General features: G+C 38.0%; 1 protein-coding gene across 2 annotated transcripts in view; it reads left to right on the top strand.

The window, feature by feature from the left end:
• Positions 1-24,970, top strand: part of PPP2R5C (protein phosphatase 2 regulatory subunit B'gamma) — a 78,976-nt gene that overhangs the window by 26,142 nt on the left and 27,864 nt on the right. Inside the window, exons 2-3 of one of the 2 annotated variants that reach the window (XM_050335515.1) lie at positions 3,871-3,994; positions 23,229-23,428. In XM_050335515.1, coding sequence (XP_050191472.1) covers positions 3,901-3,994; positions 23,229-23,428 — 294 coding nt within the window. In that variant the 5' untranslated portion in view covers positions 3,871-3,900. The remainder of the gene's footprint in view (positions 1-3,870; positions 3,995-23,228; positions 23,429-24,970) is intronic. The other variant, XM_050335514.1, reaches the window with a different exon arrangement.

Genomic DNA, 24,970 nt, shown 5'->3' with positions numbered 1-24,970 from the left:
TCAGAACATGGATACTCCTCATGCAGTCTGAAAGGTAACCAACCAAGGTGTCTTAATGTTAAGTAGAAGTTCATGCAATTTTAATGATCTTATGTTGTTGATTCTGTCACTATCAGTTAGAATAGCAGCTGGTTTAGAATACAAATAAAGGCAACCTTTGGGCAGGTGAATTCGTTGTGTGTGTTGTAAGGGGATGGAAAGGGAGGGTGTGGTTGTTTTTGAAATCACAACCCAAATGGAGTGTTTGTTTTTTTAAAAGTGCTACATACCCTTCAAGTGTAAAGAGTATTCACCAGCTGTAGTACTGGATTCTAACTGGATGATCTTTAAGGTCCTTTCCAACCCAAACAATTCTATAATTCTATAAATATAACACATTAAATTACATCCTGAGAACTTTATAGGAAGTTTCCTTTGTTCCCATCATCAGAAAGTCGGAAGCAAGGAGCAGAGTTGAGAGGAAACCTGTAATAGCTAGTTTCACTATACCATCAGTGTTTTTTCATTCATTTAATTCTAAAAAATGGATAGCTGAAGTTAATACAGTTTTTCATTCTCTTGCAACACAAGTGTCTTCATAAATTCATTAAAGTAAGCTCTTCTTCCTCCCACTGATATTCACTAGCTCTGTTCCATTTGCACTGTGCTATTCTTTTCCTTCCCATTAGTATGTCAGTTCCTAACTCAATTTTCTTTCCAATTTTTTCCCAAATGAAGTTGCTCAAAATAATTCAACTTAAGTAAATATATTCCTTTGGTGGCAAATCAGATATTTTAAGGCTGAAACAAAGGGAAGGTATACAAACCTCGTGAGCAGAATGTACCTCTCAATCTGTAGGACTGGTGAGAAGATTGCAGATGTTGTTAACAAGCAGAAGGTCTTATAAAGATAAAAATACTTCAGCTCCACTAGTGTCCTGTCAGAATTACACCAGAAATACACTGAATTATGGCTCTTGTAACCAGTTTCTTGGTGGTTTACTAAGTACTGGCCTCAGATCTAACACAGTCCTTCAAAGAGGAAGAAATGAGAACAGGGTATGTGGCTCTTGCTAAAGAAAACTTATTGAATGTGACTTGGTGTTCTGCCAATCCGACTGCTGGCACCATAAATGTCACATTTACTCTCTCTAGTGAAGAACACTGGAGGGGGGTTGACTCTTAAACCATTACCTAAAATTTTCTAATGAACCTCCAACTTTGAAAGCCATGCTTTTGTATAAAATGGCAAATAGCACTGTAATTAAAGTAATATTCCCTTTTTGCTCTGTTGTTGTGTCCCGTTGGACCAGCAGTCTTCATGGCCATTTAATCTCTGCAGGGAGTTCGAGAGAGATACACAAGCAGCAGCTGACCATTAAAGTAGAGAGGAGGAGTGATAGAACAGCTGCTCTTAAAGATATGGTTACCAGATAAACTGGAATTTTAAACCTAATTTTTGCCACTTCACACTGCAGTTTATCACTGTGGAACAATCTAATTGTAGTTTAAGATGGGGAAAAGATACAGAATTTGCCACAAGATTCTGCATGTGAAAATATTTCAAAAAATTACTTGAGTTGTTCAGTTTTCTCCTTCATTTATCAAAACCTTGTAGGAAACCTTGTTTAAGGTCACTCTTGTTTTTGTTTTGAAATCTAGAGGTTTTTAAAGACTATGGTAGCTTTTTGTTTTATAAGACCAAAGCTCCACATTGACGGTTCTACTTGATAATCTTCAAGGTCTCTTCCAACCTTGATTCTGTAATTCTAAGGTATACCCAGGGGATATACAGATAAAAACCCTGACATTTTTGAGAATACATCTTCCCTGGTTTTGCCTAGACTGGAAGGATAAAGGATTTGAATCTCTGTAGTCTTAGGGTAACGTTTAAAAAGGCATCTGAAATTCATGTAGTCCATTTTGGTGTTCTCAATAGCAGGATCCACTACATTTATGCCACTCATTATGTTTGGCCATTTTTTAAATTATTAGAAAGTATGCAGTCTTTTGTTTCAGTATGCTTACTATGAGAGGATTTCCTTTAATTTCTAACCTGATCTTCCTTGATGGAGGATGCATTTACTGTTTGTAGTGAATGTAGAAAAACTATTTCCTTCCACCTCCATAATTACTCTTTAAAATACTTGAATATTCTCAGTCAAGTCCTTTCTATTAGAAAACAAACAGACAACAAACAAACAACCCACACCACATCAAACAGAGAAGCTGAGGGTTTTTTAACTAAGTAATATTTTCAATATTTGTTGTCTTTGTGCTTTCTCATTTGGAGGGTACTACTTTATCCAGGAGGTACTACTTCAAATCGGGCCTTGTCAGCAGTCAGTAAATCCAATTGATTTCTTAAAATGTCTTATGGGTGATATTCCTCTTTTTTATATCCCAGTTAATCTTTTCCCTTCATCCAGTTGAATAATATTCAGAACAGCTCTAACTCACCTTTGACAGTGTATTATTGTAGTGCAATATAATTTTTCTAACCAGGTATGCACACACCTCATAATTTGTTTTTATTTCAAATTTTCATCAGCAAATTACCTAATTGAAAAGTCTCTTATTTTCTGATGTACTCCTTTTTTTTTTTTTTTTGAGCAGATATGAGTTAGGACAGTGTGATAGATCAAGTAATCTAAATACTTATTAAAACCAGTATGTCCCATACAGTATTTAGGGAGAAGCACAGATTTGGGGATGGTACAAGTGTAACAGTGCCGGTTTCTCTGCACATCACTCCCAGGGGTGCAGTACCTAGGAGACAAAATGGTCCTTCAGATAGCTCACTGTAAAAATAAATGTGCGAGTCTCATAGGATGAGGAAAAGGTTCCTTACAGTTTAATTCCAAATATCTTGAATAATTGAACTAACAAGTTCAGGAATTGTTATGCTTTTTTTTTTTGATTTCTGGGATTATGAAGCAAAACTGTTTATATAGCTTATATAGTGGTTCTTAGTCCTCCAAGACTTTAGTTTTTAATAACAATTTAAAGAGTTACTTATAATTACTGACCTTTCTAGAAAGGAAAACTAGTGTTTTGCAATATCCAAGTTTAACAGCATAATCTTGAGGTAGATCCATTTTTAGACTGAAAGAAATATGTTGGCTCAATTTTACATTGAGGTCCATTTCTGGATTAAAAGAAATATTCAGATCCATTTCTAGATTGAAAGAAATATTAATCATGAAACATGAGGTTTTCATCTCCTGCTTGTAATATGGACATATTTTTATGAATAATGTACATAGTAGCAGCCGGTGATAAAACAGTTTATGGAATGCTTATGATGTTTTGTATTTCTAAATCATCAATAATAACAATTGAAAGACCTGTATCTGACTGTGACCTGCCTTTTATTATGGCCCTTGAAAGGTAAACTTGTAGATGCTGCTGTGGTTTTTCGCCGTTAAATTGAACTCCGGTTTAGTAATCCTGGGCAACCTCACTGAAGGAAAGGTTCGCGAAAGAGAGGAGGGGGGGGAAGAAAAAGAAAAGGCATGCGCTCTTTCTAGCAGGTGCTACTGAATATCATCGAGGGGGCGGGGGGTGTAACAGCAGCAATGAGATCATCCTGGTTGAAATAAATAAATAAATAAAGCCCCCCAACCAAAGGCAGCGGCCCCGCCATCTCCGCAGCCGCTCCGCCCCTGCCCGGCCGGTGCGGGAGCGGCAGCGGCGCGGGGTGCGGGGGGAGCCCCGCACCGCCCGCCGCTCATTCGCGGCCTCCTCGGTGTCATTTGAAGTTGCTGCCGTCGGCCAATGGGGCTCCTCCCGCCCGCTGACATCACTCCCCAGCCAGTTCCCTCCAGCTGCAGAGCGCTTCAGTTTCTGTCTTTTTTTAAACTAAAATGGAGGCTGGTTTCTTGCCTTAAGGAATACGGTGCCGTGCCTGCTGGAGCCTAGATGTTGACATGTAACAGAGCTGGCAGCAGGATGGTGGTTGACGCAGCCAATTCCAATGGGCCGTTCCAGCCCGTGGCCCTTTTGCATATTAGAGGTGAGTTATTGTGCGGGTGAGAGTGATTCGCGACCCTCTGACGAGCGAATAAATGGCTATTGTGGAGCTCGGAGAAGGGGAGCAGGAAGTCCTTTGTAGCCCGATCCCTCTCGGTTTGTTACAGCCGCAGTAAAACCGGCGGAGAGCAAAGCCCCTTTTGTATTAAACGTGTTTGGGGAAGGTTTAAGAATTCGGGGAGGCATTGCTTACATAGTTAAAAGCAGGTTTTACTGCTTTCTGCCGTAACTCTCCCATCCCCCTTTCAAGCTGTGCTGATGTCAAAGGATGTGAAGTCACTACCCTAGAAAGGTACTGAGTGGGGGAGGGAAAAGCCAAGTTATCCCTATACCGTTTCTGTAGAATAAGGGCAAACCTTTGGTGTGCTGCAAAGCCTTTTTTTGTTTGTGAATCGTGCAGATAGAGTCCCTTTAAAGTGGCCTGCAGCTTGTAAAAGAATTGGAAGTGTTGTCGGGGAGGAAGGGGGAAAGAGATGTGACATTTATCGTGAAAATATCCTTTATGTATTCAGAAGGCATTTCCCAGAAGAGATGCATTTTGGCTTTAACAAGGAACCTCTTATGTGCCTATTGTGTTGTGCAGTTCTGAATGTTCGGTTTCTTCATAGAATATGTTCTTTTGGGTTTATAGAATTAGTGCATTACAATTCTACATTTTATATAATCTGTTGGGAAAATACATGTTGGTATGACATTTCTGTATAATATTGTCTATCCCTTTTTCTGAATTTTTTTGCTTACCAAGATTTTGCATTGTGTTGGGTGTTTTTTGCTGTATTTTTTAGCTGCCTTTTTTTTTTTTTTTTAATGTCTTCCTTAAGATGGTTTTGCTTTAGAACTTTATGGAAGCAGAACATGTATTAGCTGGTATCAGCACACCTTGAACAATGGCATTTATATTCAGGAAACACAGCTGATACCGTTCTCAATTACCTCTGCTTCTCAGCTTTCACTGGTGTAGCCTAAATGTTAGTACTGGAAAGAATTTTTTTTTCGTTAATGTTCCATACACTGAAAAAATTTTGCTTTGAAAGTTTATAAAACCCCAACTGTTCAGAAGTCTGCTCCTTTAAGTAGTAGCACTGATCTTTGTGCATTAAAAAATTTTGCTTTTCCTTTTAAAAGAGCTATATCCTTCTCTGTCTGAAGTGGGACTGGGTGAATTCTAGAAGACTCTAATTTTGGTCTGTGATTGGAAGGAAAATGCAATAAAATTCTCTTGATTTGCAGTAAGGACTGTGCTTGTTGTCAAGGGTATATAAATGCAACTGCTTGACCTGTGGACAGGCCGTTGCTTTTCACCCTGCACAAATCACCTTAATTCTCAAATAGATACTGCCTTTTGGAAGGGGAAAAGCACCATCTTTTAAAGGTGCAAGTCAGGAAAACAAACCAAGGTTGGAATCAGAATGATGAAGTGTTGTAATGATTGACCTTAATAATCCTTTGTCTCAATATGATAACGAGGTTCTTGTCACTGAACTTCTTATCCCTGTTGCTGCTCCAATGAAATACGTAACTGTGGAAACAATGGATTTTAAGAAACTGTTCTGAAATTTACTTTCCTAAGACCTACATTTTTGGTGCTCTTGATAATACAGTACTGAAGTAGAGGTTAAAGGGTTTTGTGGTTTGGGGTGTTTTTTGGGGTGTTGTGGGTTTTTTTCTGTTTGGTTTCATTTTTTTTAGTGGGTTATGAGAGTAGACTTTCTTGTAAGCAATTAAAGAATTGGGAGACTGTTTTTCATTTTTCAGATGGTAGGAAATAAGATGAGTCTCAGGAATTATAACCCAGAGGAGTTTCTTGACACTGGGAGAAGAAAATCTTCTCTTCCATACACACATGTATACAGAAGTTGCTTTAGGTTTTTTGTGTGTACCTTATCTCATCAGCTGTAGTGATGCTACCAGTAGTGATGCTTCCAAAATGAAACCTGTCAGAACAATACATACAAAATTAATGGCAGTAAAAATTAACTGGTAATTCTGAACCCTAATGACACATTATTACCAGTCGTCCCAACACATTCTTCTTCTACAGTTGTCCTTTTGCATCATCTGTTGCATTATGGGATTACATTTCTGGTAGAAGTGCTCCTCTTGGCAACTGTAAGAGCTAAAACTTCAAGGTCAAGGATCAGTGGTAGGGGCACAAGCCCCCTCAGGTGTTTCTGGTAGATCTAGTTTGTTGAAATAGAAAAGGTATTTCTTTATCACCAATTTCATACAATCTTTAAACTAAAGTTTTGAGATGGTGTAGTTACCATATTTGACCTTAATCTTACTTTTAAAAAATATGTCAAGCCTTGGGGCTTGTCAGTACTTCTTTGCAAATAAAAATTGCAATCTTGCTTTTAAAGTTAATTCTAAAGCATTCTCTGTACCTGGATCATATGGACTATGTGATGTTTGCAAAATATAAAGGAAATATTCAGCAAACTCCTGTCCCATGCCAGATCAGAACCTTTCTCCTGGCCATCCTGAGCTGTAGACAGCTTTGTTGGCTGGGTTGCTTACACCTTTGCTGAAATAAGTAGGAAAAACAGATGCAGGTGTTTTTTAAAAATAATGTTAAATTCCTGTGAATAGGAAATAAGTGTGTCAGACTTTTACTGACTGCTGTTGGTGACACTGGTTATCTGCACCATCACCAAAAGAAGGAACAGCAGGTATTTGTAGGATAGGAGGTGTCAGGGCCCAAATACCCCATCTTCCAGCAGTTTATTTGGCTGCTGGAGCTCAAGTTGATTTTGGGTATGGTATGGAGCCATGTAATCCTGATTTGGGCTGCTGTGGAAAGAGCTGTGAGAAGTCTTGCCAAGGTTCCCCTTTGGTTCAGATGTCTTTAAGCTCAGGCCCTTCTTGGCCTTGGTTGTTGCCTCAGCGAGGTTGCAGCAGTGTGGTTGTCCAGCCACGTGCCTCACTGATCTGGATCCCAATGTGTTGGTTCCCAGTTTGCTGTGCCGCTTCACCCTGCGCTTGTTCAGCAACCTGACTAGACTGTGGGCTGTCCCAATGGCTGTCAGCACACCTGCTCTCACTTCTTCATTCAGGTACTCTGAGACTGTGCCCTTTGTCACAACCGTAGACTGTTGGCAGCTGTTCAGATCTGCTGAAGGTGACTTTGGACCCATCGTTGGAAAAAAAACAAGCGTCAAGAGAGACTCACCCATGCTGAACACAAGCTGTGTGGCACCATTGCTGTACATTATTTGCTTGTGCTGAAAGCACTGGCTGAGAGTGTTTTGCCTTCTGGGTAGTGAGCCTTTGGTCATTCCAACTGCAACAGACTTTCCTGGATATCTGAGTTATGCTACTGCTGTATTGATCTTTCTGGAGTGCAGAGATAGTGCATAATGGTTGGCTGAGTTGCTTGTCACTGATTATCATCATGAACTGAAAACTTAGTTGTACTGGAATGATCCAAAGCTTCCAGGAAGATTACAGTTTCACTTTGAGCTGTTGTTACGGCCTTGGAATAACTACTGTGATTTGTGATCATGGGTAGGGACTTGAGCTTGAGAAACAAATGGTGTAGCTAAAGGAACTTGTCATGGGATATCTGCATGAAGAGCTCCTTTAGGATCTTTGTGCATCGAGAGGCTACCAGCTATGAAAATGGCATTAGGACAGCACAGAGGGTTATTAGGTATCAGGAATTTTAACATTTTTACAACAAGGAAGAAAGCAGACCTGGATGGATACATTTTCCTCCTTAGGAAGCCCTTCTGGCAGCTAAAGCCCTAGGGTGATAGAAGTGCACTCAAGGTCCTGACAGGATGATCCGCATAAATGAGATGAAGCTTGGGGGAAGGAATCAAGACCTTTTGATTTCCATCTCAGCACTTCAAGCAAAGAAAGCAGTCATAAAAGCGGCATGGATTAGGACAAAGACTAAACTAGACTTAGGAGTTACCAGTTCATATTTACTTACCAGTTCAGAGCTGGCCTGCTCAAAGCCTTAACTGTTTGTACAGAATGCAGTTACAAGTAGAAAATAATTTCGTATTGTTATTCTGTATTTCGTTCTGTTAGGCAGAATATGAATATTCATGTAGGGGCTGACATTTTTCATTAGGAATACAGTTCAATGTTGATAAGAAAAATCTCTTAATGTTGTTTTGTCAGTGCATAGAAGTAGCCCAGATGCCAGTATTTTCATGAACTCAAGACACACATTTGAACAAAACTCTGCTGTGACCTGGCAGAGTTAGCAGCATATAAAAGTTACTTTAATGGATTAGTTGCTGACAGTCTGGGACTGGTAATGTCTGTTCATGCTTTTCAAAAATTATTTTCAAGTTGTTTTGCAAGACATACTGAAAGTTGTGTGGGAAGAAGGATGAGAACACCCTGATATTATATTAACTCAGACTGATGCTTCCTGTAGGCTGTAACCTGTTTCAAATCTCTCATTGTCCATCCTTCTCCTCTATCTTCTAGGGCAGCAAATGTTTTTTGACAGATTCAATTTGTTGTTATTGAAGTTACTTTAGATTTTGTGGAAGATGCCTTGACTTTTTTTTTTCAAAGATGATATGAACTTAGTCCATTCTTTCTGTGTACTCCTTGTACATATTCATCTTGAGTAAAAGATCGTGGAAGGTAGTTCAGGTTCCATCTTTACATAGTTCTCTTCTTCAGGGCTAAAAAGATCTGTAGTAATGTTATTGTGATGCGAGTATCTGCGTATTTAGATAGAAATTTGCGTCCTCCTCGAAGGTTGTGTAAAATCGTTGTTTTATTGGGCAATTTATTTCTTAAAGGAGAAAAGCTCAGCACTTTCATTTTAGAAAGAACCCAGTGTGTGGCACTGGGTTTGTTTGGCTGAAGAAGGGAAGGTTAGTGGGAGATCTCATTTCCACTAACTGTTTGGAGAGGATACAGCACAGAGCCAGGCTCTCCTCAGAGATCCACAGGGATTGAATGAGAGGGAACCACTCTGAGTGGCAGCACCAGAGATTGCAGTTGTACACAAGGAGGAAAAATTTTCACTATAGAAGTGTTTCAACACTGGAACACGATTCCAAAAGGGGCTGTGAAATCTCTGTGGTTGGAAATACTTTGACTGGACAATGCTATGAGCAGCCAGGTTTATGTAGCTCACCCTGCTTTGAGGGGGGTTTTAGAGTAGCAGAAATGACAGTCCCTTCTGGTGAAAATGATTCTATAAATCTGTCACTCTTTGGTGCATATGAGTCCAAAAAAATGACTCAGCTTGCTGTCACTTAAAAATATTACAGTGTCGATTTTAGTGTATTTAAAAAAAAAAATCAAACAGCAATATTATTATTGTAAACAGGTTTCTTCCCCTTCTTTTCTCTTCACTTACTAAGGCAGACTTTTTAATATGTTTGGTGTCAGTGTGCCTACTACTTTTACCTCTGTTAACTCTCAATTTTTGGTGTTAACGGTGTTTTAAATGATTTTAAATGATTTTAAATTATTTTTACCATGTTTCAGCAAACTGATAAAGGTGGGTGACTTGAACCACATGCAGCATTAAAAATATTGGCACACTAAAAGGATGTTTTGTTCATTTCTGAATCTTTTGTTAGGAGCTCAGCAGTAAAAAAATGTAGCAGGTATGTGTTTTTCAGAACAACCATAACTATTCTGAATAAGCTAGAATTCATAAAAGTACACCACTGTTTCACCCACATTTCTCTACATTTATCAGCTTTTGGAAAGTTCTTTCTAATAAATTGAATTACTTCGGTTCAGTTCTGTGGGATATTTCTGCAGCTCTTTTTAACAAGCTTTAAGCTGACAATGAATACAGCTTTCAACAAACGGTGTGACCTTGCTATTCATCTTCTGTGGTGTTTATGAAAATGTTGAACAGCGTAATTTCTAACACAGATCCTTACAACATGTTTCTAGTAGTCTTCCTGCATTCTGAAAACACAATGTTAAAAGTATAAAAATCCCAGGATAACTGTCACCAACTTTCTAATACTTTCCAAGAACTTGATACCTTTCAAGCATAATTTCCTTTTTACATGCTCAGTTTGCCTTTTTTGGTGTATTAATATTTTATTATAGTCTGAAACTGGCCTATGCTGATTATAAAAGCATACCTAAAAATCTCAAAGTGACTTTTCACGCTACTGTTTTTTTGCTGTTACTGTGTTCTGCAGTGGAAAATGAATCTGGTTTATTCCTTCTGTGTTTTCTACATAACTGTAATCTTCACCTTCACATGTGTCTTGCACTTTCTGCGTAAGTAGGTTATTTTAAGGATAATAAACTTAACTGGTCTGAGTGTATATGTTCATTTAAATATTAATTTCCTTTATTTTTTTAGCGCATTTAAATTTAGTAAACAGTCTCTCTTTGTTGTGAGAAGTGAGCAAAGTCTTCCTGGGAAGAAAGATACATAGAATAGTCATCTTAATTTTCTTCAGAGGTGCTTCCATTGCAGTGATAAATCGTGTTAATTCTGTTTGAGTGAATTTAAATTTTAAAATTTAAGGCTTCTTTATGCCTTTATGGAAATATGCCCGTGCAGAAGACTTTTAAAACATTTTTCACCCCTGCCAATCCAATAAATGGGATTTCCCATTGCCAGCATGCAACCTTTGTACTGCTACTGGGTCCTAGTTGTTGTTGGTTCTGGATCTAATGGATAAACTGCAGCTGAGATTTAAAGGAGATTAAAATGCTTGTTCTTCCCTTTTCTCCCCTATGAGCCAATTATAATTTGGTAACTTGAAGAGGTGAGAACGGGTGTCAACCCTGTGTTTGGAATGTTACCTTCCTACCAAGCCACCTGGACTTCATTGGCACTCAGCCTCACTCCTGGAGCTCACAGTCACCCGTCTTGCTGAAAGTTTCTGATATCTCGTGGAAAGTTCTCAGCCACTGCTGCTCTTTGATGCTCCTTAATGACTTGTACACTGAATTGTCAGCTTTGAAACCCATCCGCTGTTCCTTTAGATAAACATTGCCTCAAAAAGGAGAATCAAGACCATCTTCCTCGAGGACAAGCAGCAGTTCTATTCTTAATGAGCCCAGGCCCCTCATACGTGTAAAATTGTGAAATGTTTCATCAGTTAGTATTAGCTCATCACCTGAGCTGTCAAAGGACTGTTACTGGTACGAATGACTCAGTTATTGTATTACTTCTTACACAGTTTTGCTAGATTTTTTTGAAGGACATTCAGACGTTGACTGATGGGTTTTTAATGTATCTACCCAAGAAGCTCATGGAGAGTGTTTTTAGTACTTGACCAAGAGCAGATTTAAAGGAGGTTGCTTAGTTATCTCTCTCTCCTGCTGTGTTTAATATGGTGACGTGCTTATTAACTCTCCACTTACCGTGCATCACTTTGTGTCAGGGGATGTCTTTTACCTTGTTACTGCCTTTACTCTTTGTTCTCTGGCACTCTTGACTTTGTTGGATTGCTTTTACCTTTGTATAGACTCCTTGCCTCTATATATAGTGTAGGTAGAGGTTCTGCTGCTGGAAACAATGAGGATGTTAAGTGTTCATACTGCATGTAAAATATCTAAGGGTTTGCCTGTAAAATGTCTCCAGAGGGGACTTTTTGTTGAGCTGAAAATTCCATGAAATTATAGGAAGGTAGTCAGTTGGAATTTTTACATTGCATTTACTGACTCATGGGGTAACTTGCATACCCTTTCAAGCAAGCAGAATTGTACTGGCATAAATGCACGTGTCCTCCAATTTTTACTCATAATGGTTTGTGATTTTTGCTATGAAATACATTTTAAGGTTAAACTTCAGTATCATCTGTTTCCAAGGAAAATTTTTTTTTCCATTTTTGCTCAAAGCTTTTAATAATTAAGGGAGCTGGTGCTCATCCTCTCCCTGCACCACTGTGTCTGTGATAAAACTGACATAAATGGCACATTGAGTGTGGGGTGTTTTAAAGCCACATCCACATATATTTCAATCAATTCCACCTAATTCACATACAAATCACGTGGTACCATTTCTGCTGTAGCTTGCAATTAAGTTTTGTTTTTCATATGCAGTTAAACTTAGAGGTGGGGCCTGACTCTGGGTTCTTATCAGTCGTGGAAGTGACAGCTTTGTGTCAAGTTTCATAATTGCCACTGATAACAATCTGAACTTTATGAAGTAAATATTTTCTTTGTAAGGTACACAAAATAAAAATTATACGTGAAATTTTAAGTGTAAAGCTGAATTAAAAAACTGTTCACATGGGACTTTTCTAGTTGTTTTCTAGTAGTGGTCTACTAGTTTTTTTTTCATTTTGAGAATTTTTATGGAAGGTTTTCAATTTGCATTTTGGATTAAAGCTGCAAGCTGTGTGGCTTCACACAGCCTCTAGAACCAAATTCTGCTATTGCTTTTATATTTAAAGTGAACACATAACTATGTCAGTGGTGTTCCAAAAATATCCTGCCTTCATTCAAGTCGTCTCAGAAAGATGACTTGAACAAAATTATCAAAGCTGGGGGGAAGAAAAGTTTTCTGTCCTTTGGGTATAAATTTTCTTAAAAATTTTTTTCCAAACAAACTGTAACTGTTATAACACTTTCTCTCTTTCTTTCTTCTAACTTATTCCCCAAATATTTTTATACCTCTTGCTGCTGTTACGTCTAATCTTCTATATAAAGTGTCTTAAAACCCAAAAATTGATGCACAGGGATTTTTTGAGGACTGTCTGTTAAAGTTATTTGCATACTATAAAAACTTTTGAGTTGTTCTTGTCCCAGTAGGAAATTAAGATTTTTTTGACCTTTGAATTTAAATAAATACATCATCTCAGAAATAAAATTTTGACTATATACTTCACTGCGTAACTTTTCTCACTCCGTATTTGGAAACTCAGTAATCATTAATGTAGCTTAAGGAATAAAGCACCCTAAAGCTTTTTTTTTTTTTTTTTAATAGAAGAAATTAAAATAAATTGCTTTCATTGCACATCTAAATCTTCATTTAAAAAGGAACAATGTAAATAAAATAATGAATGTTTTGGGAAATTGTACTGGGAGTGAGATGTCTAAACATGTCCAGGACTTCTGGACATGCAGTGGTGGATCAGTCTTGGATTCATAGTTAATACAGCCAAGCAACTTGTTTGTGCCCTGTAAATTTACAGATTTATTGGAAGGTCCAATTTAAATGTGTTACATACTGCAAGTTTCTCTTTCTGCTGTGTGAGGGGGGTGGAAATTTGGTGAAAATTGTCAGCAGAATGTCAGTTTTTCTGGCCGTTAAGGAATATACTCTGTTAGGGACACTGTTGGTAATAGGTGCATTTTCTGTTCTTACTAGAATTCTGTTGTGAGACTGGAGATTAGTTTGACCAGAGACTGGAGACATTTGTTTGAAGGAAATGTGTGTGTTTTCAGACAAATATGATATTAGGAAAATAACGTTGGATTATGCAGGAATGTTTTTTTGGATTGAATGAGAAATTATTATGCACTTAATTCCTGACGAAGAGAACAGGTATATTGTATCTTTAATCTTCTTAAAATCATCAGTACATTTAGTACATTTTAAAATGGGCATGATTGGCTTTCCACTGTATTTGAATCAAAACTTTCCTTGCTGAAAAGTAACTTTACTTCTTAACAGGGAACTGCTGGTAATTGCGGTTGCATTTGACATGGCCAGCATTGGCTGCTAAGCAAGTTACTGACCTAGTTCTAAATATATTTCTTTTTCTTCTTTCCAAAACATTGTCACTATTGTGCTTGACCTTTTCTTTTACCTGTATCACCTGACACAAGGTACTTAAATTTCACAGGCATACGGGACTAAGGACGGGTTGCTTATGCCAAAAGAATGAGGAAAATGATGCACTGAATTGGAAGATAGGGTTTTTTTCAGGGAATACAAAAAAAACCAAACAAAGGAAAACCAAGCAACCAAGAAAAAAACCCACCAAGCCTCCCCAGCAAACCTACCCCATCCCCCCCAAAAAATCCAAAATACACACAAAGAAATCCCCACACAGGAGATGTAACTTGGAATCTATTAAGTCCATTAACAAATTGTTCTTCAGAAAACCACAAAAGTCCTGGCAGTTTCCAGTGATACTTTTGCATATCTTGTAATGACTGCTGGAATTTTTAATGTTGTTTTGTGAGTTGGGGTGATTTTAAATGTTCATCAGCCATTCAGGACCTTAGTTTGCATCTCAGCTCAGTGTGACCTGTTTGAGCTCTTCCTATGAATAGACATTTCAAAAGAACTGTTCCCTGTCCTGTTTCCAATATTGAAAAGAGTGGAGAACTTAGAAAGCAGATTCGGGGTTGTCATCAAGGAAGGGCTAGGGAAGTTTTTTTTAATCTCAAAAACAGTGTTAGCTTCAGAGAAGCAGGAAAGTGCTCCTAACCCAGGCTCATAACTACCTGGGGACTGGGCATTTGCTTTAGGTTGCATTGAGGTATGAAACACTTGAGTTTGACTGTAGAGAACCAGCAGAGTGGCTTTTCTTCATGCTTTGTAATTTATTGTGTCATCTATTTCTAAGCCAACACATGACCCAACTTGTGATATCTGTTAGTGATTATTCTAAGTGTCATCATTGAATTCACCTAGTTTATCATGCAGAAAGCAATCCCCTGGTTTAACACATGTCCAGGGAGTGAGGAGAGGAGGAAGCAGTCTGGTAGACTCTGGAGAGGGAACTGAGTTATTTTATGTTTTGGCAGTTGATTGTTCTTTGAGTTATATTCATCATGGATGTGTGACAGGTACCATTGATAAGTTACTCAGACTTGAGAGCAGTATCTGACTCGGGGGTGGTGTGTGGAGTTTGGGTGTGTTTATAGCAGATGTTTAGGCTCGATTAGCTGATACTTGTTTCATCCATGTGCCCAAAGTGGCAGAATTTGTTCAACAGTGCATGTTTTTCTTCAGTTTACTTAATGCAAATCTTCTGAGTTACACCATGCCCTTCAGTTATGCTACAGAACAAAATTCAAGTCTTGCCTCACCACTGTAGTGCTTCATTTTTTCAGAGAGACTGTTGTATATATTTAAAAACAATTTTAAAGTTTTCAAATCCAGTTGAAGATGTTGCATAACTGTGTTTTTATGCTGTGAGAATGGATTGAAGTACACTCTAATGGCTAGGAAGTTGAGGATTTTTCTCTTAGCGTTTTGTGTTTAAAAACTAGTTGTGCTGTCATATTAACTGTATATGTGCTAAAAAGTTCTACTGAGAATTCCTTATGGGTTTGATTTCTCTTTCCCTTGTTAAGACACTTTTTTTTCTTCCACTGTCTATTTGATTATCCTCCCTGTCATTTTTCTCCCTAATTTTCAGGTGGAACTTCCATTTCATTAGCTCGAGCCCATTTCGGCTTGTTTCACATGTCATTTCCTGTATAAGCATTTCTGTTTTCCTCTTTATGCATTGAAGTATTTATACAGTTATCACTTTTCCTCTTCACTTTCTATTTTTAAGCGTTTTGATATAGTCTAAAAATCCTTATTTGTCCTAAATATGATTACAAATATATTCTTAAGGGTCTTCTTTAATTTCTTATGGCTTCTAAGAAAACAGTTGACTTCCGATAAAGTTCTTTGTAAAGCAAGAGCTGGGTGCAGCATGGTGTTGGTCCACTTTTGAAAAATCATTAGGTAATTTGATGTGCATATTGTTCTCTGCTGATCTGCTTTTATCATCATTAGACTTATGATATACACCTGGAAAAAAGTTACTGGCAGTAATTTAAGTGCCTCAGGTCATTTAATATGTTAAAATTATGCCAAATAGTTTAAAATGACAGCAGGCTTTTTTCCTATTTCATTATCAGTCAGTCCTTAAAATCCCCCATCTTAAATCTTTGACAGTTAAATGTCATTACTTAGTTCCTCTATCCTCAAAACCACAGTGTAATCTTGTAGTTAGGAGATAGCTGCCACCAGCACTGGATTCCCCAAGGACTGGAGCTTTCAGAGGGGATTAGTGTTGTAAAGCACCTGTTTTGAGCTCCACTCCAGGACTGACAAAACACATGCTTTTCATTCCTTTCAAGCTCTCTGAACCAAGTGGGTTTCTTGCAGGGATGTCTTTTTTTTTTTCTTTTCTTTTTTTTTTAGTTGCTGTTTAATTAGTCTGACAGTGACTCATTTGATTCTAACAGCCCTTACATGGAAAAAATGTTACTTTAAAATTCACATAATCCAATGAAAAGCCGCTCTTTTGAATGAAAATTTAGCCAAGAGATTTCTTTATGTGGAAACCAGCAATGTTAAATGCTGTGTACCTTGATGAATTCGAACATGTTGCTCTTGCCTCCCTCCTCCCCACTTCTGTATCATACAGTCGTATCATGGAATGGGTTGGGTTGGAAGGAACCTTAAATATCATCCAGTTCCAAACCTCCTGCCATGGGCAGGGACATCTTCCACCAGATCAGGTTCCTCAAAGCCCCATCCAACCTGGCCTTGAACACTTCCAGGGATGGGCATTCATAACTTTTCTGGCAACCTGTACCGGTGCCTCACCACCCTCACAGTAAAGAATTTCTTCCTAATATCTAATCTAAATCTGACCTCTCTCAGTTTAAGGCCCTTACCCCTTGTCTTATCCCTACAGGCTTTTGTAAGAAGTTCTTCTCCAGCTCTCTTGGAACACCTTTGGGTGCTAAAAGGTGCTGTAAGGTCTCCCCAGGTTCTTGTTTTATCCAGAACAACCCCTGCTCTCTCATCCTGTCTTGATAAATGAGATGTTCCAGCTCTCTAAGCATCTTCATCACTCTCCTCTGGGCTCACTTCAGCAGGTTCATGTCCTTCCTGTGTTGGAGACCCCAGATTTGGACACATCATAAGGATTAGTTTTAAAACCTTAATTTCTATCAGTATTTAGGGAAGTAGTTATCATATTTTGGGTGTCAGTCTTTCAGGTGTGTTACCAAGTATGAAGCAGCAGCAGTTGGGAACAGTGCAATTTTTTCCAGATGTGGAAAAATGAAAAGCAGAGGGGTTTTTTCAATTAGAAATTTCTGTTATCTGAAGAACACCCAAAGGGTATTTCTGGCAGCAGCAGCAGCTCAGTTCCCTGAATGCAAAGGCCTGGACATTAGCCTGTGATTACAGCTGGTTCTCATCCCCGCTCTCCTGAGTGCCTGGATCATCATGGGCTGCACAAAAGTAGCTGATGCAGGCGAGGGTCACACTTTGGAAGTTTCAGTTGGATGACCAAGTACTGCTTGAGGCTGTGAACTTCCCTCCTGCATCCACCTACCCTTCTTATGGCCTTGAACAAAAGAGCTTTACTATGATAATAGCTGGTTGGAATAGTGAGTGTTTTCTTGTAATCCTTATGGAAGCTCTAAGTGCTTGTAAGATATTTTTAATTACTGATTAGGAGTTGTTTGGGAATCGTGAGCTTGTTGTAGATCAGAAGGAAAGTCTATCTAATCTTCAGTGCCTGTTTCTGATGTGAAATGTGCTAAGTGTTTAAAAAAAAAAGACATTGATAACTACTCTGTAGGAATGTGTACAGGTATCGTACATGGCAATTGGAGAAGGACTTAAACTTACAGCTCAATTCTTTTAGAGTAAGCCTGCATTCTTTTATGATACTTCACTGACATGTGCCTCCCTTTATCTTCAGTAGTGAGCTAAAGAGTGGAAGTCTGTTCCTCCTCTCTACCACTAAAATGTTTATATATGATGCTCTCTTGAGACTAACACAGGGACTCTTTTTCCATGAGTGTTCCTGTGGCTTTGGTTGCTGTGGTCATTTCTCTTGTTTCAAGCATTTCTTTTGGCAAAGGAATGCTTCTTCAGGGTCAAGAATGTTCCAAATAAAACAATATAAACAGCAGTATGTTCTGTGTATTCACTAGCCCAATGTATCCCTACAACATCTTGCCTGCATTGATTTATCTGCAGCCAGACTCCCACTGCTAGGGTTGCTAGTTATAGTATAAAATGTATTGTATATAATTATAGTACTTTCTTGTATTCCTTGAGTTTATTTTTATGTGCTGCTAGAAATAATAGCTTTAATTAAACTTTTCCACGCATGAATTAGAAGTTTTCTTTCACGTGCCACCCACTTATTTCCAATATCACATGTTAGAATAGAATACTGTTAACTGGGAGAATGTCATCTCTAATTAGTATTAATTATTGTCATCGAGGTTTCAGCAAAATCAGTGAAAACTGTAAAGACTTTGTCAAGTAATAGAAATGCAGTGAAAATTATTCCAGAATAGTATTTCATGCGTGGAATTAGAATATTTTAAATGGAATTTTATCAAATGTTAGAACAGCTTTTGTAGTATTTTTCTAGTTTTTTTCTGATTTCTTTTCATTTTTAAGGACTTGAGCACTGGTTCTGGAAAAAAATGCTAATTCTGGTAAATCTGTGTTTTGACAGATAATATTCTTTTTTCTGTACTTCACAGTTCCTCTGCCTTCATGTCTGGCAATTTCAATTTCTCTTACTCAAGATACTGAGCTCTGTTGTTTGAAAAAATGCTGCCATGGTACTGTCAACTGGAATGTCTTAAGAAATCATTGCAGGATATTGGATTCCCCTTGTTGAAGTACAACTGTGTAGTGCCAATTTTTTTGCCAATGAACATGAAATTTGAAATGCACTAATACTTTTGACCAGCAGAAGGGACCTGTTACCAATATATTTAGAGATACATTCTGGGTAGCACCATAGTAGACAGTTAAAAGTTGTTTTTCTGTATCATTAAAAATTTTAGTCCTTCATTAGGTTTTTTTCACAATATATATTGTCTACTTGCAAGCAAGAGTCATCTGCTGACGTGCTTGGACTCTTGCTCTACACCAGAGTCTTAAGGCAGTTACTTTTAGCATGTGATTTTTAGTCTCTTCTTCTATGACCTTGTTTTTGCACACACTCCTTCTCCTTTTTGTGGCTGCTTGTGTATTCCTTGACTTAAACTTCTGTGTGTGTTTCTGTGTTAAAAAATCTAGCTGCCCATTCAGAATGAGAGGAGCTTTATTTACTGTGTGTGCCCATAATCTCATTGGTAGCTGTGGGCATCTGATAGTTTTAAAGAAAAAAAAGAGCCCATTTTCTTTCAAGGAAATGGGGACCTGTCAGCCAAGAAAAACTGATGCCTCTGCCAAGCCTTTATGTGTGAGCAAAAAAGTGTTCACTCAGCTGAGATGAATTTTCTCTTCTATGTGTATTTTCTGCAAATTATCAACCAAGTCTCTTTGTTTTCTGCCTTCAAAGTGGTGTAACATAGTGAGGTTTACTGACCAAAACTTGTGGGATTTGGTAGAAATTATATTAGCTGTTCTTTGTGTGAGGACATGACCTAAAACTTGAAATTTCTAGCTTTATTTCAGTTCCAATCTGTACCAGAAAGCAGCTGTCTTGTGTGACATCTCTGGTTCACCTACTTGTTCTGCTTTGCCTTTTGACCTCCATTCAGCAACTGTGAAGTTACGCTGTTGTCAGAGAAAAATGGACTTCAATGAAAAAGGCGGAGAGACCAATCACCAGTGCCCAGTGATGTCACAATTACAACACAAAACTAAAAATCTAATTTTTAGATTTGAAGGAACATCAAAAATGTTATCCAGAGAACAGTAAGTTCTCTGCAGTCCCACAGTGCACAAATGTTCATGTGTTGTGGAATACTGAACATGGGTTCAGGCACTTAAAGCCTGAACTTCAGTCTCTTCTGGTTGATTTTTACTTTTTCTAGTTTTCTTAAACCAGGCATAATTTGTTTTAATATGAAGATGGAAAATCATGATTTGCAAAAAGGTGGTGCCTTCTCAGGGAGCTGTGGTTTGCTGGTAACTCCAACAAAATGATGGAAACAAAATTATGGTGCAAAATGATGGCACATCCTGGCTGAGAAGCAAGTGAGGATGGGGACAGTTACGTGGGTGAATTCTGTTTGCAGTGAGCTCATTTACCTTTAACTCATAGTAAGAATGGCTGAAGGCATACATGAAGCTTCCAAGGAATCTGTTTCCATACAAAGTTAAGTGTTTAATTAAAAGCTTTTCCAGCCAATCATTTGTGTTCTGCTAAGGCAGTTGGTAGCTGAGTACCTGATCTTTGCCTGACTGTTTCAAGCAGCAGTATGGACTGAAAGTGCTGCCTTTCAGAGACACTGGTCTAGTTAGTCTGATATAAAAGTACAGCTGGTGTCAATGATATGTTGGAAAGTAACTTGTTTTATACTCATCAGTATACAGACAAGTTCATGGCAAGACCACAGTCTAAGATGATGTTGAAAATTGTAAACTGAATAGCTATTTCTGTATCAATACTGTGTTAAAACAGAAGGGGTAGAGCTTGCATCTCTGTACACTGTGCAACTTGATCTAACAATTATACTGGGATTGCAAGGAAAAAGTCTCTGAAAAACCCAAACAAGACAAAAGGCTGATCCCTCAGTCCAGAGACTTACCTTGCTGTTGTAACACCTTCCTTCCTTTGGTACTTTTTCCAGTATGTGTTTCTATCCTAGAAAAAGGACAGTGGGATAAATGATGCAAGTTTAGGCACAAAATATGCCATAATAATATTTGTGTAGATCTGTGTCAGGAATTGCTGGACATTCAGTCCAAATGTGAGACTGAGCTCTCTTGTGATTCTGAAGAACTGTGCTTCTGTTCCAGTAGACCAGAAATGGTCCTCATTTGAAGTGTGAGTAGTGATAAGGGATAAGTGTTTGGAGTGAATAAAAAGTCTTATTCTCATGCTACTGTTTAGAAACAAGTTCTGTGAACATTATGTAAATAGTGGCTAGCAATTGTGGGGAGGGAGTGGAATATATGGGGTTTTGATTTGGTTGGGGGTGTTTGATTTGGTAGGGTTTGGGTTTTTTTAAACATTGCTCAGTGAATAGCTCCAAATGTCAGTTCTGGTGTAATTTTAAGGAGTCGCTTCTGCATAACTGTGACCTTCCCATAGTCACTGGGGAATGGGGCACCAGAGTTGTACAAGTATGGAAATTTTTTACCTGATGGCATTCTCTTCAAATATGTTAACTTAAGCAATTGGAAGTGAGGCTTTTTTTGCTTAATTGAAATGGAAGGTGATTTGGAAATCACAATGCAATTAGCTGAAAGAACATAACCAGATAGTCCCTGGCACATGACTGAGGATAAATGGCCTGTCAGGGTGTCCCAGAGTTGCTCTGCAGTTGTGCATACATGCTCTGCACAAAAATTATGGTCTACTCAATTCAACTTCTTAACCACCTCCCATCTCCTGTCATGCTGAAATGCAATCAGCATTTCAAACCTTACAAGGGAGGATGATCCTGGTTTCATGGCAAGTACTCCAGACAAGCAGCCGCAGAGATGTGAGGTCTGGACACTTGGAAACTGTGTATTAACACTCCCAGAGGAGGAGGATGTATCTCATCCAAGTAAACAAAACACAGTTCCTTAGAAATATGTAAGGTTCTCAGTCTGTATAAAGATCTCTCAAATGGAATAATGAGGATGACTGAGATGCAATGACTTCAGAATAAATGGCAAGGGAGGTCTCTTGCCTTGTTGAGGGTGTTTCTTGATCCTCGTGGTTGTCAGTCTAACTTTCCTGATTAGCGGTAATTACGTCTTTAACGCTTCCTCTCCTTTAAGGTTAGTGTACTGTAAATCACTCTAATTGTATGTCCATTACTTGTATAATTATAGTCTGTATTTAGGCTTTGGATTTTGTGGAGTGTACATTCATAGCACAGGTATCCCTTTGTGTAACTGTTGTTATGCTTCAGGTTGAACCACTTTCCATTTTACAGTTAGTTGGGAAAAGTTTACCACTCCAACCACTTTGTATGTCTGAGACTTTTTACATTCAGATCATAAATTTGACTGGCTTTCAGTATGCAAACTGCTTGATTAAATACTTTTTGTTGTTGTTTTCTCAGGAGAAATTATTCATTACTGTATTTTTAATCCAAATAAACAAAAGCATGTGCACTCAGATACAAAATTCGTGTGGCTCTGTTCACAACACTAGACAGGAATTTTGGGTTATTTGTCAGAAAATTTTCCCTCTGTTTAGGGACATCTGTCATTTAGCACCTGCTTTCTACTTCTTGACGTCTGCACTGTCCAGGTGTCTTACTGACACTGAAGTCTGTAACTGGTTGTGGTTTCTTTCATGTATGTTACATTTTTATTCTGTACATTCTCCAGGGCTATTACTGTATGGGGTTTTTTTAGTGGAATTATTCTTCAGAGCAATTCAGTGTGTGTAACTTTAAAAAAAATAGCCAGCTGTTTTAAACCAAGTACGTCCTCCAGGTTTATTATAACAAAAATACTTTTGGAAGCAACTCCTCTTGGAGAGAGAGGAGCTATTCCAGGTTTTGTTATCATAAGGAGAAGTTTGTCAGGCACTTAGAAGGAGAGCAACTCATATTTAACTAAGCAATTGGACTGTAGATATGTTGCACATTGAGTTTATTAGATTGTACATACATATGTGAGATTGTGTGTGCTTGTATTCAGTAATACCACTTGAAATACTTGATGGTAGCTCTTACTGCTTCTGTAAGAAAATTTTAGCATTTTATGATACTCTAAGGAAAAAGAAGAGTCATCAACTGGAAGAAGTGGGAGTAAACTGCAGAACTATTTACGAAGTCAATCCAGTCCTACTCTTTCATAACATGCTATTACTGTCTTGGTGGTTCATATCTAACAATGAAAAAGTCATTATGCAGAAACATAAAATGTTTTGTGGTGTAAATTTAGGCAGATTTTCTGTGTTGTGTTCACATTTCATGTCTCAGTGCTGTAGTCAAGTGGCCATGGTAACTGGGCATGAATTTTTGCTGCTATCAAAATATGGTACTGCTTTCTTTACCACAGACCAGTTATAACAGTTTTTCCTGAATATTGAAAATTTAGGTTCTGATCCTAAAAGTATTTGCTGTGTATAATCTGTAATTTCACATACATCAGTCACCATCAGCTCATGGGATTACTTAAGTGAAAAACAAAGCACATGCTGGCATTTTTTTCAAGTGTGTATTTTTTCCATGCAGTATCTATTTCTGGCAAGGGCAACTATGCATCACTGCTGCAATTTTGTTAAATCAGCGTGTCATGTACAGTGTGTTTCACTGGGGTTCGTGGTCTAGACCATTATATTCCTGAAAGTTGTGCAAACATTTAGAAGGTTTGCTTGTATTCTTAAACAGTGCTATACCTGTGTTTCAGGAAGTAAAAATGGGGAGTAGAGTGAAATCCACTACAGTATAATTTATAACCAATTATTTTTACTTTTCAGATGTTCCTCCTGCAGATCAAGAAAAGCTCTTTATCCAGAAGTTACGACAATGTTGTGTACTTTTTGACTTTGTTTCTGATCCACTAAGTGACCTAAAGTGGAAGGAAGTAAAACGAGCAGCTTTAAGTGAAATGGTAGAATATATCACACACAATCGCAATGTGATTACAGAACCTATTTACCCTGAAGTAGTACATATGGTAAGTGATTTAACAATGAGAACTTATTTTATAATGCAAGGTTGTTTCTTCAGCTGTATCAATTTATCTCAATTAATTTTACTGAAATCTTAAAAAAAGATCGACTGTGTTTGCACATCTGCAAAATAATAACAGGGCTTTGACATCCCATCACCAGTGTTGATTCCTCTCTTTGTAAGATAGAAATTAGACACATGTATGAAGCAGAATTAGCTTATGGTTTAGGTTTGTAAAAATTAAATCTTATATTTAAAAAAAATATATGTTGCTTTTCTTCCCCACAAATCTGTTTTGAAATAGATGTTAATAAAAATGGGGAGGGAAGTTAAATATATCTAGTTGTTAAAAGAAAATGTGGATTGTAAAACTGAAAATTTGAAAAAAATTATAAGATTTGGAATAAGATCACCTGTGCAAGCTTGACACTTACTCTTATGTAATCCTATTCAGAGATTGATTTTATTCTGTGTTCAGAGATGAAAATGAGTCAGACTTTATTAAATACACAGTACAGCAGATGAGGAACCTGCTGGAACGAGCTGCGTGAACCATTCAGACCTGCGTTGTTTCTCCCTTCTCACTGTCCAAATCCTAGCCAGCCAGACCTAGTTTATTTTTCTATCGTGTGTAAGTTCACCCCAGAGGAGGCCACAAAACTACAGCAGAGTCTTTCAGCTCTTGTTGTGCTGATGAGACACCAGTTGCCTGCAGCAGCAGCTGGATTGAGGTGTGTAGCTGTTGTCTGCAGTACCCTGAGAACAGAAAGTATCTTTTGAAATTTCTGACTAATAAGCCTACAAGAAACTCTTTGTCCTGTGTAACATGATGGGTTTTCCTGAGACTTTATAGCTTAGGGTGAATTTTCAGGGGTTGAGAAAACAATGCTCCTGTAACATAAATATGAACTTCAACAAATTTAGAGGTCCTCCTGCAGATTGGAGACTTTGAAGCTTCTTCAAAGATTCCAAGGATTTATAGCATGAAAGATGTTGCTTATTCTGAAGATTGTTATCTAAATCAACCATAAGTGTTTGCTGATACAGAAGTTATTTTCATGAGAACTTCTGAGTATATGAGGCATATGCATAACTCTGGATGCCAGCACCCAAAGCATTGAAGATGGTTAATGAGGAGATGTGGGATCATGGCTTTTCCCATGTTTTGATAGCTTATTTATGTCTCTGGGTTTTTTCTAATTGATTGCTTGTTTTGGAATACTTGACACTGATGAAAGGAGAGATATGAAAGAGAATTAAGCTTGCTGAGACTTCATTTGGGTTAAATGGAGTTCATGATGAGTTCTTGAATACCGATGTCAGACATCAGTGTTTGCTCTGAGCAGGAAGTCTTAATGCAGGCACAAGTGATGAAATGCAGGCAGTTATCTTCCATCAAACAGTTATGGCCAGAGTATATTTGGCTGAGGACAATATATACTTTCTTTGCTTTCAGATGCAACTAATGGTAATAAGTCTGCACTTTGGTCGGTTTAAGAAATCTTGCAGCAGAATTTGGCTGCTCCCATAACTGCCAGGGTTTGGC

The sequence above is a fragment of the Myiozetetes cayanensis genome, unplaced genomic scaffold, assembly GCF_022539395.1.
Source record: "Myiozetetes cayanensis isolate MyiCay16 unplaced genomic scaffold, myiCay2020 scf6-25, whole genome shotgun sequence".
Classification (NCBI taxonomy): domain Eukaryota; kingdom Metazoa; phylum Chordata; class Aves; order Passeriformes; family Tyrannidae; genus Myiozetetes; species Myiozetetes cayanensis.
This window is presented reverse-complemented; position numbering and strand designations above follow the sequence as displayed.